We start from the raw sequence: 18,611 nt of genomic DNA, 5'->3' as shown, positions 1-18,611 counted from the left end.
AAAATTCTTAAGGGGTTGGACAGGCTAGGTGCAGGAAGATTGTCCCCGATGTTGGGGAAGCCCAGAACAAGGGGTCACAGTTTAAGGATAAAGAGGAAATCTTTTAGTACCGAGATGAGAAAACCATTTTTACACAGAGAGTGGTGAATCTCTGGAATTCTCTGCCACAGAATATAGTTGAGGCCAGTTAATTGGCTATATTTAAGACGGAGTTAGATGTGGCCCTTGTGGCTAAAGGGATCAGGGGGTATGGAGAGAAGGCAGGTACAGGATACTGAGTTGGATGATCAGCCATGATCATATTGAATGGCAGTGCAGGCTCGAAGAGCCGAATGGCCTACTCCTGCACCTATTTTCTATGTTATCTAATTTCATTATTAAAACAAAATAAAGCTAGCAATACAAAAACAATAACTTACACACAAATAGCAACCATCACCACCTTTCCTGGCCCTTGTAAAAATGGCGTTGACTTAGTTGACCTAGGCTGAAGAGAAAATTTTAAATCAAAACCTTTTTGACTCTGATCATCACCACAGAAGTCATGTTTCAATTATAACGGTTGCTCTGCAACTTTGGATCCAGAATATGAGGTCACACACTCAGAATAAAGGATCAACAGCTTCACTTGAAAACAGAAATTGCAAATCTGAATTCTCTACTTCAAAGATCTGTGAGTGACTGAATATACTTAACTATTAAATAATGAGTACAGTAACCCCTCATTATAACAGACCATTCGGTTGGGGGAGGGAGGGGGAAATTTGCACCCGTTATTGCCGGCTGTCCACTATAACAAAGTAAAGAAATATGATTGCATATGCACGAGACACAAATAACTGCAGTTGCTGGTTAATACACAAACGTATATAAACGTTCATGCCTGCAACCCATGGACATGGGGACAGGGATTGGATCCCTTTCAGCTGTTACAACATGACAAAGAATGTAATATGGGAAAAAGGCAACAGTAGAGGTGACAATCTTATTGAAAGGATTGCACAAGTATTATGTTCTCTAAATAAATAAAACAAAATATATTTGTATTTGAAAGCGGCTTCAAAAGTGACAAGGAGAGCTTTTTCAAGGGAAGCAGGATTGGAAATGGTATGCATTGAAAGGTAGGAGAGCTATGAAGGAATGGCCTTATCTATGCTCAAGATAATGGGAATCAAGGTGGCGTCTGAGATGACATTGGTGCAGAAGGCTGTGAATACTGGTGCATTGAGGAGAAGAAGTTGAGGTAAGACTGGCAAAGTGAACTGAAAAGGTAATCAGAATTACCATATATATGAAGATACTGTACAAAAAATATTAGTATAGGATACATGCCATCCTTTTATAGACAGAATTACATTCAATGTAACGATACAATATTGTAACTTTAGTTTTGCTTAAATATTTGTAAATACTGAATAAAAATTATAGGTGATGGTACAAATAATTAGCCAACTGCTCAAAGTTCACTCTCTCTTCTTGTCACTATATCTGCTTGCTCATACTAAATGAATTTCAGACAGCATGCTATATTTCCATTATCTCTCCCATTCATGAATTCATCTGCATAGAAAAACAACTCATAACTGAAAGCTAATTTACACAATCCCTTACTTTTTTTAGACACAAGGGAAAATACTTAAAATATTTGTTGTTTTAAATATATTTAATATTATTTTTAACATGCTCCTGTAATTTCTCACCACTTTGTATATCAATTTTGACTTGGACAGGGCAATAAACCTTAAACTGACCAAAGGAATACCAAAATCAAGTGTAAATGTTTGTGTCCAAGTTATTTTTTTTTGTGAATGCTACTGTATCTGGGCGAGTAGCTAGCAGAAACTAAAAAGTGGACTTAATCTGTACATTTGGCCTCACCATAGTCATACCCAAAAAATCCTGGTATTCCTTCATTAATTTCTGGTTCCTGAAAAGATCTACAAAAAAGAGAAAACCTTTGTTAAAACAAATCCATTCTGCAATAAGAAATAAATTCAATTGAACTCAATTGGTCTCATGTGAAACTGAACAGCATTTGTAATGCAGAGCCAGAGAGATATTACTGCTTAATACCAGTATGGTTAATATTAGATCATAACACAAGAGCTAAAGTTATGCATGGGCATAATGTGATACTTAATCAATTCATATCTATGGGAAGTTATACAGCTAACAAAAAATAACTATATATTACCCCCAAAGTATCAAACTTAATACTCCAGAAATATTTCACACACACTTACTTTCCTTATATACAATGTCTACTTCTTTGCGATGATGTTTTGCCCTTGCAAGCGCTTCCAAACTTCCATGCACCTCAAGAGCCCTTAAAAGAAAAATTGAGCAATTAACAAGTGCAATTACTGCCTCTGCTATGGTAGATTTCAAAACATTACTCATGAAGAAACACTTTAGTCATACATTTATTAATACACTTATATTTGCCAGTAGAATTATTTTAATATAATCAGTTCTATGAGAATTATTTTTTCCAGTTTGTGTTTAATGATTAGTCAATGTTGACATTTCTTTCCTTCAAACAACAATGTATTTTACGAAAGTTTGATAAACCTTTCTTCCATTCATATACGAATAGAGAATAGTCCTCTAAATTAATTTGGTGTGCAAATAAAGAAGTTGGCAATAAATTGTTCAATAAAAATAAAATGGAAGATATGCATTTACATGGTGCCTGTGATCACAAAGTTCCCAATGTTTTACAGCCACCGTAGCTAGGAATTCTATAAAGCATGTCAGTCAATTTGTAATTAAACAAACTCATAAATCATAGTACAGGTGCACAACCTTTTATCCGAAAGCCTTGGGACCAGACACTTTTCGTAATTCAAAATTTGTCGGCCTTCGGAATGGAAATTTTTTAGCGTAGATTTTAATGGCTGGCTCAGTGGTAGAGTGCTCGGCTCATATCCGCAAGGTCGCGAGTTTGCGCCTTGATCCCGGCAGTTACTCGGTCGCGAGTTTGAGTCTTCAATGTCGTTTTTTCTTGCAGAATAAATGTCTGTATGAAATGCAGTGTGTTGAATGAATTCCTGAATTTGTAAATGTGCCCGCAGCATTGAATCACCTCTCGCACTCATGTCACCCTAGCGGGGCTACATGCCCTTAGGCGGCCTAGCTCCTTTAGGGGGCGCTCCTCTGTGTGCAGCCATGTCAGCAGCCCGTCAGTCTTTTCAACTTTTTTTTATTTTTTAGTATGTTTTAAAGTATGTATTTAATGTTTCTTTGTGTGTCTTGTGTGGGGGGTGGTGTGGGGAGGTAAGGGGGAAACCGCTTCGGTCGCCTCCTCCATGGAGAGGCGACTTTTTCCAGGTCGCCTCCCCCGTGGCCTAACATCAAGGATCGGCGCGGCCTTTCCCAGAGACGCGCCCGGGGCTTCAGCGGCGGGCGCAGCGTGGACTCTCAATGTGGAGCGGGTGAGCCCTCGCTGGGGCTCGCTGGAGGGGAGCGCTCCGTTTCGCTGGCCCGGGGCAGCCGGCAGCCTGAAGTCGCAGCCTGAAGCCGCGTCTGCAGAGCTCCAGCTGGTGCGGCGTCTACAGGCCGGGATCCCTCGTGGGGGACCCGGGGGAAGAAGAAGCCATCACTGCCGCCCGCGGCCAACTTCTACCGCGGGGCCGGCATGGACTTACCATCACCCCTGGAGGGGAGCTTCGACCGCCGGCCCTGCAGTCTACGGTGCTTCTGGCTGCGGCGGAGACTTTAAATCTCGACCGCCGGCCTGCAGCCTACAACAACTTATAGCCGCGGTCTCCGGTGAGGAAGAGCCGATCCTGGACTGACTCTGGACTCTGGTCCTGTCCACGGGGGGGAAATGGAGGAGGACTGGCCAAATTTTGTGCCTTCCACCACAGTGATGAATGCTGTGGTGGATGTTTGTGTTACATTTTTATTGTGGTTGTGTGTTCTTTATTATTGTATTGCTGCTGACAACCCAAATTCCACCGACCCTGGTTGTGTGGCAATAAATTCTATCTTATCTTATCTTATCGGGGATTCTTGAATCCCCGAGCTAGGTCGCGAGTTTGCGCCTCGATCCTGGCAGTTACTCGGTCGCGAGTTTGAGGCTTCAATGTAGTTTTTTCTTGCAGAATAAATGTTTGTATGAAATGCAGTGTAGGAGAGGTGTACTGACTGTGTGGGCAGAACTTTGGAAGTGATTGCCCACCGGTCTTAAAAGCCGCTGTGTCTCCCTGTCCCTGGGATAGCAGGGGGCGATCAAACAGCACAATACCCCCCTCCCCCTCCAACTCCAGAGGAATCCGCTCCCCGATGGGCCGCTACGGCGACAAGTGGCAGTTTGCCCACAGCCCGAGCTGCGCCACCCCAAGAACACGACGTATCTTACACACCATCAGCTTCTGCCCCTACGTGTTCCTCTGGAGTTGGAGCGGGGCTGGGCTGGAGTTGCTGCTGGCTGTGGGTCTCTGGGATCTCCGTGCTTGCAGTGGGCCTGGGGGTCGGTGTCCCGTTGGTCCTAACGTCTCCGGCCACCCCCCTGGACTGGAGCTGAGACTGGGAACTGTACTGCCCTTGCCCCCTCCCTCTCCAACTGCAAACAACCCCACTCTCCTGCAAGGGCGGTACAGTTCCCGGAGGTTGGCAGGTGGCCAGAGACGTCAGGACCAACAGGAACCCGCTCCCCGATGGGCCCCTACGACGCCCCGAGCTGCGCCCCGTCATCCGCAACCCAGGTTCCTCTGTAGTTGGAGCGGGGCTGGGCTGGGCTGCTGATGGCTGTGGGTCTCTGGGATCTCCGTGCTTGCAGTGGGCCTGGGGGTCGGTGTCCCGATGAGGGGGCGCAGCTCGGGGAACGGCTTCTGGTGGTCCTGACGTCTCCGGCCAGTTTGCAGTTTTCCTCTGGAGTTGGAACGGGGCTGGGCTGCTGCTGGCTGTGGGTCTCTGGGATCTCCGTGCTTGCAGTGGGCCTGGGGGTCGGTGTCTCGTTGGTCCTGACGTCTCCGGTGACTGGCACTGACCTGCTGGTATCGCCGACGTGAAGACAGTGCAAAGCCCCCGCGCCGGTGCAATGAGCGGGGAGCTGGAGAGGGGAGGGAAGGGGTCACACACATGGCCGGGAAGCAGAGGGGTGTAGGTGGGGTGAAACTGAAGGGAGCGACAATCTGCTGCTGCCTGCCCGCTGAGTTAAAAAGTTCCCACGCAAGACTCACGATACACTGTGTATCGTGAGTCTACCGTGGGAACTTTTTAACTCAGCGGGCAGGCAGCAGCATATTGTCAATTATTAACCCTCCCGCGCAATATACCCTCACCTTCTCTTTTATGAATGGGGATTTAGTTCCCCTTTCTTCGAGGACCGACCGGAGGTTCCGCTGTCACCTCTGTGGGCCGCCCTCGGTGAACGTTTTCAAGGACCTTTCTTCAAGGACCGAAAAAATGTCCGCTATTCGGAGGTTTTCGTTATTTGGATCTTCGGATAAAAGGTTGTGCACCTGTAATTAAATAATCTGCTTGTGATGTTAGTTTAGACATAAATATGAGTTAAGATTATTGTGACATGTACCGAGATGCAGTTACACTCAAGGAATTACATGTAGATAACAAGGAGTACATTTGAGAAGCTGAGGATATAAAATTTTAAAACTTAGAATCCAAGGGATATAGATTTATAATTATTGAAAATATGGAACCACAAGTAGAATTGGTGGAATTCTGAGTTCCAAACCCAAGGAAAATAATTTAAAGAATAGGAGATAATATTAGCAACAAGAGTCAGTGTCCAGGACTGAGATGGAAAGGCCAAGCTGTTCTGAGAGTATTCTCCCCAATGTGAAGAAAACATGGATCAATTATTAGGGCACTGGGAGTGAACTCATTGGACCTTTTGAAACTTACAGAATAATGAAAGGCCTAGATAAAGTGGATGTGGAAAGGAAGTTTCCACTGGTGGGATAGTCCAGGACCAGAGGTCACAGCCTCAGAATTAAAGGGTGTTCTTTTAGAAAAGAGGGGAGGAGGAACTTCTTTAGACAGAGAGTAGTTAATCTGTGGAACTCATTGCCATTGGTCTGCGGAGGCCAAGTCGGTGGATATTTTTAAGGCCGAGATAGAGAAATTCTTGATTAGAACGGGTGCCAAGGGTTATGGGGAGAAGGCAGGAAAATTGGATTAGGAGGAAGAGATCTGCCATGATTGAATGGCGGAATAGACCCGATGGGCCGAATGGCCTAATTCAACTCCTGCTCAGATATACAGATCCCTGATATTTTCCCCACACCCAATTGTCTAACACATACAGGCCTCATTCTCAGAACTTCTTTTCCATAAGCAGATTGCACAGAACATGACTGTCCCCCAAATTCCCTGTTTCTGGCCACAATACAAACTTAGAGCTAGATGATTTCCCTTCCAAAGTCTTAGCCAACCTCTCCTGAAGAAGGGTCTCGACCCGAAAACATCACCTATTCCTTTTCTCCAGAGATGCTGTCTGACCCGCTGAGTTACTCCAGCCTTTTGTGTCTATCTTCCATATAATATCCAATCCACAATCCTGTATGCTTCCCTCTCTGCCCTTCCATCCCACTCCAACCTCAATCTCCCAATAATCTCCCAATTGGGCTCATCACCAGAAATCCCAACTTCGCATGTTTGACTTTGGGACAACCCAAAAGGTGTATATTTGTATGACTTCAGTGACAATCAAGCCCACTTAGTTAGTACACCCTTTTGGATGGAAGAGAATGTGGAAGCTTAGAATCCAAATCAAACAGTAAATAATTCTTCTTCTTTCTATAGTAAATAAAAATTCCAGAAAATATTGTTTCAAGTTTACAAGAAATCATTTCCTAGAAAGCTTTCTTCCCAAGGAAATGCCATTGCAGAAAACAAAAATCACGTTAAACTGCAAAGGTTAACAAAGGGCATAAAGTATTGGTGCAATAGTAGTTAGAACTATTGATCTGGAGGCCATATATTCATACATTATCTCACTCCTCTCCTAATCTCAGCTCTATTGTCCTACACCGTTTCACCTTGCCAGAGATTATAAAAATAAACGTTGGATGTTTATTTTTGAATCTTCTACCCATTAATGCAGCATTAAAATTGATCACTACCCACCTAGCTACTATGTCAGATCTCAAATGTACAGTAAAAGCTTCTGTATCATCATGGGGGCTTCGCCGTCTTATTTTTCTTAACTTCTCCAGGTCACTGCAAACAAAAGGCAAACGGAAAGTGTCAGATTATTATTGAAGAATTGCTATCAACAACCTTACAATACAGAATGCTGGAACTATACCATTTTACAATATGGTACAGCAAGACTTGTCAGTCAATAAAGCTTGAAAATACATTGAGTAGCAGAAAATGGCGATATAAATTGTACAAGGCATCACCTTAGGTTGTATTATGTATAAATCCAATACCAACAAGGATATTCAAAGGGCAAAAAGGGGCCGAGATAGCTCTGGCGTTAAGAACAATCCCAAAAGATTTTATAAATACATAAGGGGAAAAAGGGTAACTAGAGAGAGAGTGGGACCCCTCAGGAATCAAAGCAGTCAACTCTGTGTGGAGCCACAGGAGATAGGCAAGGTCCTCAATGAGTATTTCTCCTCTGTATTTACCGAGGAAAAAGACAGTGGGATGGAGGAACTTGGGGCAGTCAATGGAAGTGTCTTCAGAGCAGCCAGTGTTACTGTCGAACAGGTGCTGAAGATACTATTGCATATGAAGGTAGACAAATCGCCAGGGCCTGATCAAATATATCCGAGGACATTGTGGGAAACTAGAGAGAGAATTACGGGAGCCCTGGTTAAAATTTATGAGTCGCTTTTAAATGCAGGCGAGATGCCGGAAGACTGGAGGGTGGCAAACGTTGTGCCCTCTATTCAAGAAGGGCTGCAGGGAAAATGCTGGGAACGATGGGACAGTGAGCTTAACATCTGTAGTTGGAAAGTTACTGGAGAGTATCCTGAGGGATAGGATATACAGGAATTTAGACAAGAGCCAATTAGGGATAGACAGCATGATTTTGTACGTGATCGTGCCTCCCATATCTGATTGAGTTTTTTGAAGAAGTGACCAATATGGTTGCAATTTCTTATTCTGATATCTCGGATTAGCATAATGCACAAACTAGCTTGTTTGTTTGTAACTAGGTTATTTTCTGCACAAAAGAGGATAATTATCTATTACAGGAATTTGTTTTATTTTCTATTCTAATATTCTGCATTAATTTTTTTTTAAATTCTTAATACTACCAAATACCTGGGTTTTAAACAGAATTCATTCATTGCTCGCATTGCTGTGATGAAATTATTTTGAGTGTATGTGGACCCATAATCACGTTTCTTCAGAATAGCTTTAACTGAAAAATATTGGGGTATAAGCAGTCAAACAATGAATATATCATTAACACAGTGATACAGAACTAAATATTATACTTTGCTCATTTCAATGTGGAAACACTGGACTTTAATAGTATAGTTACAGTGCAAGTTTTCAAGAAATAAGATTTTATAATTAGGCAATCTATCACTCAAATCTGCAATTATAAATCTGATATCCAAGTATTTAAACCTTGCTTTAGTACATATATTTAAAAAAATTTAAGTCGACACAAAAGATACAGTTTACGTGTGGATTGTGCACATTAGAATCAAATTTTGGGAAGTACCTTGTTCGTCTCATCTGCATCTGCAATGTATTCACTTAGTAAGGCAGGTTCCAGGGGTTAACAATTACAGAGCATCAGCACGATCATTCCAAAGTGACAAATAATTTAGTTACTGAAGCCCAGATTGCACATGGTTCCTGCCAATCAATTATATCCACAACATGTCTGAAACTCTGAACTTTAGGATTATTATAGTCACATGTATCAAGCCACAGTGAAAAACTGCCTTGCATGTTATAGAAACAGATCAGATATACTATTCATAGATTCAAGCTGTTCAAACTCAACTACAATAAATAGAGCAAAGGGGAATTAGAAAATACAAAAATGAGTTTAGGTTAGGTTTGAAGTGCAAGTGCAAAGGAATGAGGTGCAATACAAATAATGGAAGAGGGTAGCTTTGCAATGAATTTACCAAGATATCATTTTACTAAAGAATACCATTATAAACTCAGCATTGAACAGAGAAGTGACTGTTACAAGGTCCAAAATGTATTCAGTACTTTTCAGTCTAGAAATTGAAATTGCTTTGATGGCTTTTGGCCAAAATATGAATTCTATTTATTTTTCCACAGATGCATCCTGACCTCCTGAATAGTTCCAGCACATTTGCTATGGAAGGAGTTATCACTGGATCTAGTCCTGGATCCATAAGGCAACCATGAAATAATTAGATTTAGTTTTGTTATGAAGTAGGGCAAGAGGCAGACCACAGCAAAACTACATAGATGCTCAAATGATGTCACAAAATTAGAGATCTAAAAATTAGAGGTAAACTGGAATCAGAAATTGGCCATGAATAAAATCTGGAAATTATGGGCATACTCTATATGTTCGACAGCATCTGTAAAGAGAGAAAATGTAGCCAATGTTTCAGGTTTATGAACTTCTGTAAGAGCAATACAACTGCTACACTGCAATTCACCACGATAGGCGGCAAGTTTGGGCTTGTAATTAATAACATCAAATAAAATGCTCACCTTTCACTTGGATTTGCTCCAAAGCAGGTTGACTTGAAGAACTTGACCCTTGAGCAAGGAAGATAATTTTGCACAAACCAAAAATTAGGGCGTTATTAAAATACAGAAATGTATCAAACCTACAGGCAATAATTATCAATAGCATTTATGCATCAATTTTTTTTAATATGAAAAAGCATGACATAGAGGAGTGTGATGAAATGTTGTTAGAAATGTTGCACAAGATGTTAAACTATATAATTAAAAGTGATTGAAACCTTCGTTGAAATAGAACACAAGAATGCTTTCAGGAGGGCATAGAATGCTTTAAAGAGTGAGTGGTCCGAGCAGAAGTATTTGGAACTTCCATTCTGAAAGATGATTGAAAGGAAAAAGATGCAGATATGGAAACTGATCTATGTTGCTAGAAACTCAGTGTGAACATTTGTTGAGGATGGCAAACATAAGGCTCTTTGTTTGTGAATCAATCAATAACAACTTTGGGGACAAAAAAAGACAATGTGCAGTAGTAACTCAATGGTTCAGGCAGCAGCTCTGGAGAACATGGATAGGTGACTTTTCAGGTCGGGACGTTTCTTGAGTTATTGAGGGGAAATGAGATGGCTGGAAGAGAGGAGGGTCAGGACAAATAGGGACATTGTCCTGCCCATTCTCTCTTCCAGCTAAACAATCCCCCCCCCCCCACCCCCAACAAGTAAACTGGAAGAGAGAAAGGGCAGGACAAAGCTTATTTGTCTTGTGCCTCCTCTCTTCGAGCTTTCTCTCCCCCCCACCCACCGCTGACCATAATCAGTCCTGACCCGAAACGTCACCGATCTATGGTCTCCACAGCTGCTACCTGACAGAGTTGCTCCAGCATGTTGCCCAGCATTTTCTGTTCCTTGTCTCTAACATTAACTTGGAGATTAGTTTCTGAATGTAGGAATACACAATTATCTGTGTATTTCAGCTTGCCTATAGAGGTGATGCGTAAGTCAATATAAGTTGAACAGCTTCCTTTAGGTCCTGTAGATTAGGTCCATTCCATTTGGACACTCGTTGATGAAGAGGTGTAACAAACAAAAGATGGAGACTCAGGGCAGATCTTCTCAGTTCCTCAGGGGCTCCTCTAACTATTTTCTACCTTAGTATACACTTATCAATAAGTAATTGCCATCTGAATAACCCTCAATAACAAAAAATCTTAACTTCCCTAATTTGTTTATTCTGGTTGTAAGAAGCACAATTCTGCACAAAGTACTCAAAATTCTGCAAAATAATTACTAGCCATCTGCAAATGAGAATTATCCCAATTTCTCATCTTTATTTTCAAACTACAATCTCGCTTAACAAATGTCTTGGAATCAGACATTCTAACCAACATTACCTGTTTTTTTTAGCTGGAGTTGCTCAAGAATCTACAATAAATGGCTTGCAAGCTATATTATTACAAAGGCCCAGAATCAATAGCATCAGAACACAGGGGTGACGATGTAGTGACTTTAAATAAAACAGCCTGTAAAGATTTAGCATGCTCCAGATCAGTGGTTCTCAACCTTTTTTCAGTGATGTACCCCCTGTGAAATATTTTTTCAGCCAAGTACCCCCTAACCAGCGCAAAAATATAGGCCTACATATATGTAGGCCTATATTTTAAAATCTCACGTACCCCCTGGAGTGCTTTCACGTACCCCCAGGGGTACTCGTACCCCCATTTGAGAACCACTGCTCTAGAGGATTGTCCTCTACTCTAATATGACGTAGTGTAGAGAAAAGAGGGACTGCAGGAGGACTTGGACAGTTTGGGAGAGTGGGCAGAGAAATGGCAGATGGAATATAGTGTAGCAAAGTGTGGAATCGTGCATTTTGGTCGTAGGAATAAAGGCTTGGACTATTTTCTAAATGGGGAGAAAATCAAGAAATTGGGGGTGCAAATGGACTTGGGAGTTCTGGTGCAGGATTCACAAAGTTAATCTGCAAGTCGAATTGGTAGTAAAGAAAGCAAACCTAATGCTAGCATTTATCTCAAGAGGACGTATAGGGATGTAATACAGAGGCTCTATAAGGTGCTGGTAAGGCTGCATTTGGAATATTGAGACCAGATTTGGGCAACATATCGGAGGAAGGATGTGCTGGGTCCAGAGGAGGTTTACAAGAATGATCCCAGGAATGCATAGGTTAACCTACGATGAGTATTTGTCGGCACTGGGCCTCTATTCGCTGGAGTTTAGAAGAATGAGAGGGGACCCTCATTGAAACATACATAATAGTGAAAGGCTTGGATAGAGTGGATGTATGGAGAATGTTTCACGAGAGGGAGTCTAGGACTAGAGGTCATAGCCTCAGAATTAAAGGTCGTTCTTTTAGGAAGGAGATAAGGAGAAATTTCTTTAGTCAGAGGGTGGTGAATCTGTGGAATTCTTTGCCACAGAAGGCTGTGGAGGCCGTCAGTGGATATTCTTAAGGCAGAGATAGATAGATTTTTGATTAGTTCAAGTGTCATAAGTTATGGGGAGAAGGCAGGAGAATGGGGTTAGGAGGGAGGGAGAGATAGATCAGCTATGAATGGCGGAGTGGACTTGATGGGCCGAATTGCCTAATTCTACTCATATCACTTATGACCTTCAGCATAGTTAAGGAAAGGTTTTGGGCCAATGTCAGACTGCCACAAATTCACTGATGAGGCATAAAGGATGAAGCTTGCAAGATGACAGTGAACAGGGAAGTCACTTGTGAAGGTAGTGGTAAAAGTGTGAGATACTCATTGATTTAGGAAAGAGTACAAATCAGGTTCGCCATTTCAAATGGCTTCCAAAATCATAAGCTATATTAAAAATTCAGGAAATAGCATACACAAAAAATATTAATTACAAATTGCTGAAAAATTATAATGGTCGTTGGCAAGCTTGCTTTATGGTCTGTGACAAAACTTGGAATATTGAATAAATTAAGTGCAATTTTACCAGTTTTTGGGGGTTCTTGGCAACTACTGGAATCAGTAGTGCCATCCTTTTTGCCATTGGATGAACATAAACGCAGCTGGGCAACAGCACTGATAGGAAAATGTAATCCTATATTATGCCACAGATTTTGATTGGCCACATTGTTCTTGAAAACTGAAATCGAAAACATGGAAATAAAATCAATTTTCTGATGATTGATTCAGAAAAATACATTTTCAATTATCACAGATGTAAGTCATTTTAAGGATTTAAACCAAGAATCTTCACCAAGAGATCAAGTTAATAACAGCTTTAGATCACAATCCATAACACAAGAACTGAAGTTATATTTCACTTCCATGGATTTTAAAATCAAGTAGAATGACAGAAGTAAAAATAAGCATTGAAGAGGAATTATCTTGATTTTTGTGTATGAACCTTGATCGTGGGACAAATTGATGGATGAGGAACGTCTATTATTAACTACTAGTGCAATTAGCTTCCTCAGCACTCTGATTCAACCTCTCCTTCATTCTATACAACGTCAAGAGGCTCAAAATGAAAATATTTCCCATATCTTTCTCCCATGAATTCCACAATTTTCAGGCCTGGGAAATAAATATAGCAGGTTCAGTTCCCAATAATATCCTTCATTTATTTAGATGCAGGAAGACACAGTAGAACCGCTGGAGAGAAACATCGAGGGAGGTGCCGTGGTAGTCTGGCGCTCCAGGGGGTAGTCTGGCACTCTGACGGCCAGGCGGCAACTCTCAAGACACCTCTCTGGAATTCTCTGCCACGGAAGGTAGTTGAGGCCAGTTCATTGGCTATATTTAAGAGGGAGTTAGCCCCCTTGTGGCTAAAGGGATCAGTGGGTATGGAGAGAAGGCAGGTACAGGATACTGAGTTGGATGATCAGCCATGATCATATTGAATGGCGTTGCAGGCTCGAAGGGCCGAATGGCCTACTCCTGCACCTATTTTCTATGTTTCCTCCTACTTATCCTTGGACCTTGATCCCACAAATGAACACCAGGCCTTAATCTCAAACACCATTACTGATTTCATCTCTTCTGGCTGTCTGCCTTCCACAGCCTCCAACCTTTTCATTTCACAGCCCCATACAGCCTGTTACAGAGAAACATAGAAAACAGATGAAGGAGTAGGCCATTTGGCCCTTTGAGCCTGCACCGCCACTCAATATGATCATGGCTGTTTTTACCTTCTCCCCAAAATCCATAAACACAACTGCCCTGGTAGACCCATTGTTTCTGCCTGCTCCTGTCCCATGGAAATAATTTCCACGTACCTTGACTCCATCCTATCCCCCCTGGTCCAATCTCTCCCGACCTATGTCCAAGATACCTCACATGCCCTTCGTCTCCTTAATGACTTCTGCTTTCCAAGCCCCCACTCTCTCATCTTTATTATGGACGTTCAGTTACTCTACAACTCAGTTTCTTCCTCGACCGCAGAACCATCCAATTTCACTCTTCTAACACTTTATTTCGCTGGTCCTCACGCTCAACAACTACTCCTTTGACGCCTCCCACTTCCTCCAAGTCCAAGGCGTAGCTTGGGGCACCCGCATGGGTCCCAGCTATGCCTGTCTCTCTGTAGGGTACGTTGAACAACCCCAGTTCCAGACTACACTGGCCCTATCACCGAGCACTATCTCCTTCACATTGATGACTGCATTGGTGCTACCTCCTGCACCCAAGCAGAACTCATGGACTTCATCAACTTCACCACCAATTTTCATCCTGCACTCAATTTACTTGGACCATCTCCGACACCTCCTTCCCCTTTTTTGATCTCAGTCTCCATCACAGGACTGACGTCTATTACAAACTCACTGACTCCCACAACTATCTCAACTACACTTCTTCCCACACTGCTTCCTGCAAAGATTCTATCCCCTACAACCCAATTCCTCCGTCTACGCCGCATCGGAACAAGATGGTGGGGTAGGGAGAGAGGGAGAAAGAGAGGGAGGGAGAGGAGGAGAGAGGAGGAGAGAATGAGGGAGAGATAGAGGAAGAGAGAGAGGGAGAGAGAGGTAGAGAGAGAGGGAAGAGCGGAGAGGATTGTCGACTATATTGATCTGCTTCATGGTCTCTCTCATTTACTCTTCTCTCTCTCTTTCTCTCTCTCTTTCTCTCTCTCTTTCTCTCTCTCCTCTCTTTCTCTTTCTATCTCTCTTTCTATCTCTCTTTCTCTCTCTCTTTCTCTCTCTTTCTCTCTCTTTCTCGTCGTCTTTTTCTCTCGGTCTGCCTCTTCTTCTCTCATTTTCTCTCTCTTTCTCTCTCCGTTCTCTCTCTTTCTCCTCTCTTTCTCTCTACGCGCGAGCGATCGAGCGAGCGATCTGCCTCTCTCTGAACCAGGTGGTTGAACAAGATAGGTCTTTATTTCTTTGGAGCGCAGACAGTTAAGGGGGGACTTGATAGAGGTCTTTAAAATGATGAGAGGGATAGACAGAGTTGACGTAAATAAGCTTTTTCCATTGAGAGTAGGGAAGATTCAAACAAGAGGATATGATCTGAGAATTAAGGGACAAAAGTTTAGGGGTAACATGAGGGGGAACTTCTTTACTCAGAGAGTGGTAGCTGTGTGGAATGAGCTTCCAGTGGAAGTGGTGGAGGCAGGTTCGATTTTATCATTAAAAATAAATTAGATAGGCATATGGATGGAAAGGAATTGAGGGTTATGGTCTGAGTGCAGGTAGATGGGATTAGGTGAGAGTAAGTGTTCGGCATGGACTAGAAGGCCGAGATGGCCGGTTTCCGTGCTGGAATTGTTATATGGTTATATGGTTATCTGTGCTCAAGATGAGGTGTTCCATACTAGAACATCCGAGATGTCCTTATTCTTTATGGAACGGTGGTTCCCCTCTCCCATCATAGATGAGGCCCTCACCCGTGTCTTCTCAGTACCCCGTAACTCTGCCCTTGCTCCCCCTCCCCCTGGACCCCTTAGTCCTTATCTTCCACCTCATCAGCCGTCGCATACACCACATAATCCTCCAAAATTCCGCCACCTCCAACAGGACCCCATCATTAACTACATTTCCCATCTCCACCGTTTTTTCCCGCTTTCTCGCAGGGACCGTTCCCTCCTCAACTCCCAGGTTAACTCATCCCTTCCCAGCCAAACCACCCTTTCCTCAGGTACCTTCCCCTGCAACCACAGAAGATGTAACACCTGTCGCTATACCTTCTCCCTCGACTCTGTTCAGGGAACCGACAGTCCTTTCAGGTTAGGCAGAGGTTCACTTGCATCTCCTCCAACCTCATCTACTGGACCTGTTGTTCAAGATGTGGACTCTTATACATCAGCAAGACCAAACGCAGACTGGGCGATCTTTTTGCGGAACACCTTCGCTCAGCCTGCGTGAACCAACCTGATCTCCCAGTTGCTGGACACTTTAATTCTCCTTCCCATTCCTACACAGAGCTTTCTGTCCTCGATCTCCTCCATTGTCAGTGAGGTTAAATACAAATTGGAGGAACAGCATCTCATATTTCAGTTGGGCAGCTTGCAGCCCAGTGGTATGAATATTGATTTCACTCACTTCAGGTAGCCCCGGCATTCCCCCTCTCTCTCTCTCCCTACCCCACCTAAGTCACACTAGCTTCTCGTTTTCACCCTACAAACAGCTTACAATGGCCTGTTTCCTTTATCATCGTTACATTTTTGCATATCTTTCATTCATTGTTCTTAATCTCTCCACATTACCGTATATATATCTCTCGTTTCCCTTATCCCTAACCAGTCTGAAGAAGCGTCTCGACCCGAATATTCACCCATTACTTCTCTCCAGAGATGCTGCATGTCCCGCTGAGTTACAGCTTTTTGTGTCTATCTTCGGTTTAAACCAGCATCTGCAGTACCTTCTTGCACATGTAGCTTGTTGATTCAATTTCTCTCAATAGTTGCCTCCAATTTCTCCATATGGTTCCAACAAATTTTAACTCGAGCTCCAGAAATATTACCTTCATTTTCTCCTATCCATTCCAGTTTTTCTGGTCTGAAGGCTAATATTAGACCTCAACTAGTCTTCATCTTCATGGATGCAGGATTCATTATAGAACCATTAGCATCTGGAAGGAGGGAAGGCATGTTGATATTTCAGCCATAGATCTTTGTCAGAATGCTGTTGCTCGACTGCTCAACACTTTCTCATGTTACAATAACAAACCTTCAGTACTTCCTGAACTAAATTCCTCTGTAAAATTATGAAATAACTAGGCAAAGCAAATCAATTTATTGTTGCAATCATTTTGTCAATATGATGGTTTTTGCATCGCCCACCAGTTCTCAGCTCCATCAAACTTATGCTTTTTATCCTATCCCATAAATTAATGTGATTGCTGTAGGCATTCAACATTTCTTTGACAGTTATTTTTCTTTCAATCTATTTTATTTGTTCAACTGTGCATCAAGTCGTATGCCCATTCCCTCCACGGATGCTGCCTGACCCACTGTGTTTTTATCCAGCAGTTTGTTTTTTTTTCACTTCTGAAATGTCCTTCTTCAAAACATTATTTGAATGCACCTAATAAATTCTGCCCTGTCTAAGCCTTTGCACTGTAAATCCCAGTGAATATAGAGGGAAATTAAAGTCACCCACTATGACAACCACATCTTTCTGTAAACTGCTTCATATCTATTCCTCTATCTCCTGCTGGTTATTGGGTTTTATAGTATAATCCCATCAGAGTGAGTGCACCTTCCCTATTTTTGAACTCATTTTGTATTAGTGGATGAACATTCCCGTATGTCCACTCCGAGTGCCACTGTGACATTCCCCCTGATTAACAAAACAACTCCATCTCTTTTATCTCCCTATCACAACATCAAAACTCTATAACATTGAGCTGACAGTCCTCATGCAACTAAGTCTCTGCAATGATCACAACATCATAGTTCCAAACACTGATTACAGAATGTGGCTTTTTTCCCCCTATTCAAGCATTTATACAAATGCTAGTGTAGGTCAGTGGTTCTGCCTGACACTCAATTACAAGGCTTTTCAATCTTGATCCTAAAACTGTTAATCCAAGTCAGTAACAGCAAGTTTGCATTTCAATTAATTAATGATTTTAACCCTTACCCCTCGCTAAGGTAGTCATCCATATTTCACACAAAATCATTTTAGTGCACATCTAATGAGCACAAATGTATCCAATTTTATATGGGTATTAATAATGGATTTTGGAAATAAAATATTTTACAATTATTCCAACTGACATTTATTTGTCACAATTTATACTCATAATTATATCCTCCAATCTGCCATAACAGAAAGTAGACTGACATTTAAGTGATGTGGGTTTTAATAATGGCTTTGCCAGCTCTCTTGTGTGATGGTCTGTTTGGATACAAACTAAATTACCATTAATCCATAAACCAATAAAAAAGGTAACAAAATGATCAGAATATCAGGAAACAAAGCAACACCATCATCATAAGAACTTTAGAAAAAAATAGCCAATTATACAAATATTGCTGATACAATCTAGAAACATATAAAATAGGTGCAGGAGGAGGCCATTTGGCCCTTCGAGCCAGCAAACTGCCATTCATTGTGATCATGGCTGATCGGCCCCAATCAATAATCCGTGCCTGCCTTCTCCCCATATCCCTTGACTCCACTAGCCCCTAGAGCTCTATATAACTCTCTCTTAAATCCATCCAGTGATATGGCCTCCACTGCCCTCTGTGGCAGGGAATTCCACAAATTCACAACTCTCTGGGTGATAAAGTTCTTTCTCACAGTCTTAAATGGCTTCCCCTTCATTCTAAGACTGTGGCCCCTGGTTCTGGACTCGCCCAACATTGGGAACATTTTTCCTGCATCTAGCTTGTTCAGTCCTTTTATAATTTTATGTTTCTATAAGATACCCACTCATCCTTCTAAACTCCAGTGAATACAAGCCTAGTCTTTTCAATCTTTCCTCATATGACAGTCCCGCCATCCAAGGGATCAATCTCGTGAACCTACGCTGCACTGCCTCAATCATAAGGATGTCCTTCCTCAAATTAGGAGACCAA

The 18,611-nt window shown here is 42.3% G+C and overlaps 1 protein-coding gene across 2 annotated transcripts in view; it reads right to left on the bottom strand.

The window, feature by feature from the left end:
* The window catches only part of slc30a9 (solute carrier family 30 member 9), a 54,525-nt gene that overhangs the window by 24,548 nt on the left and 11,366 nt on the right, over positions 1 to 18,611 (bottom strand). For both annotated transcript variants that reach the window (XM_033027843.1, XM_033027839.1), the window contains exons 3-9: positions 12,579 to 12,731; positions 9,637 to 9,684; positions 8,248 to 8,347; positions 7,096 to 7,188; positions 2,244 to 2,326; positions 1,879 to 1,937; positions 420 to 487 (exon numbers count right to left, since the gene is read on the bottom strand). In XM_033027843.1, the coding sequence (XP_032883734.1) occupies positions 420 to 487; positions 1,879 to 1,937; positions 2,244 to 2,326; positions 7,096 to 7,188; positions 8,248 to 8,347; positions 9,637 to 9,684; positions 12,579 to 12,731 (604 nt within the window). The remainder of the gene's footprint in view (positions 1 to 419; positions 488 to 1,878; positions 1,938 to 2,243; positions 2,327 to 7,095; positions 7,189 to 8,247; positions 8,348 to 9,636; positions 9,685 to 12,578; positions 12,732 to 18,611) is intronic.

The sequence above is a fragment of the Amblyraja radiata genome, chromosome 1, assembly GCF_010909765.2.
Source record: "Amblyraja radiata isolate CabotCenter1 chromosome 1, sAmbRad1.1.pri, whole genome shotgun sequence".
Lineage (NCBI taxonomy): Eukaryota > Metazoa > Chordata > Chondrichthyes > Rajiformes > Rajidae > Amblyraja > Amblyraja radiata.
This window is presented reverse-complemented; position numbering and strand designations above follow the sequence as displayed.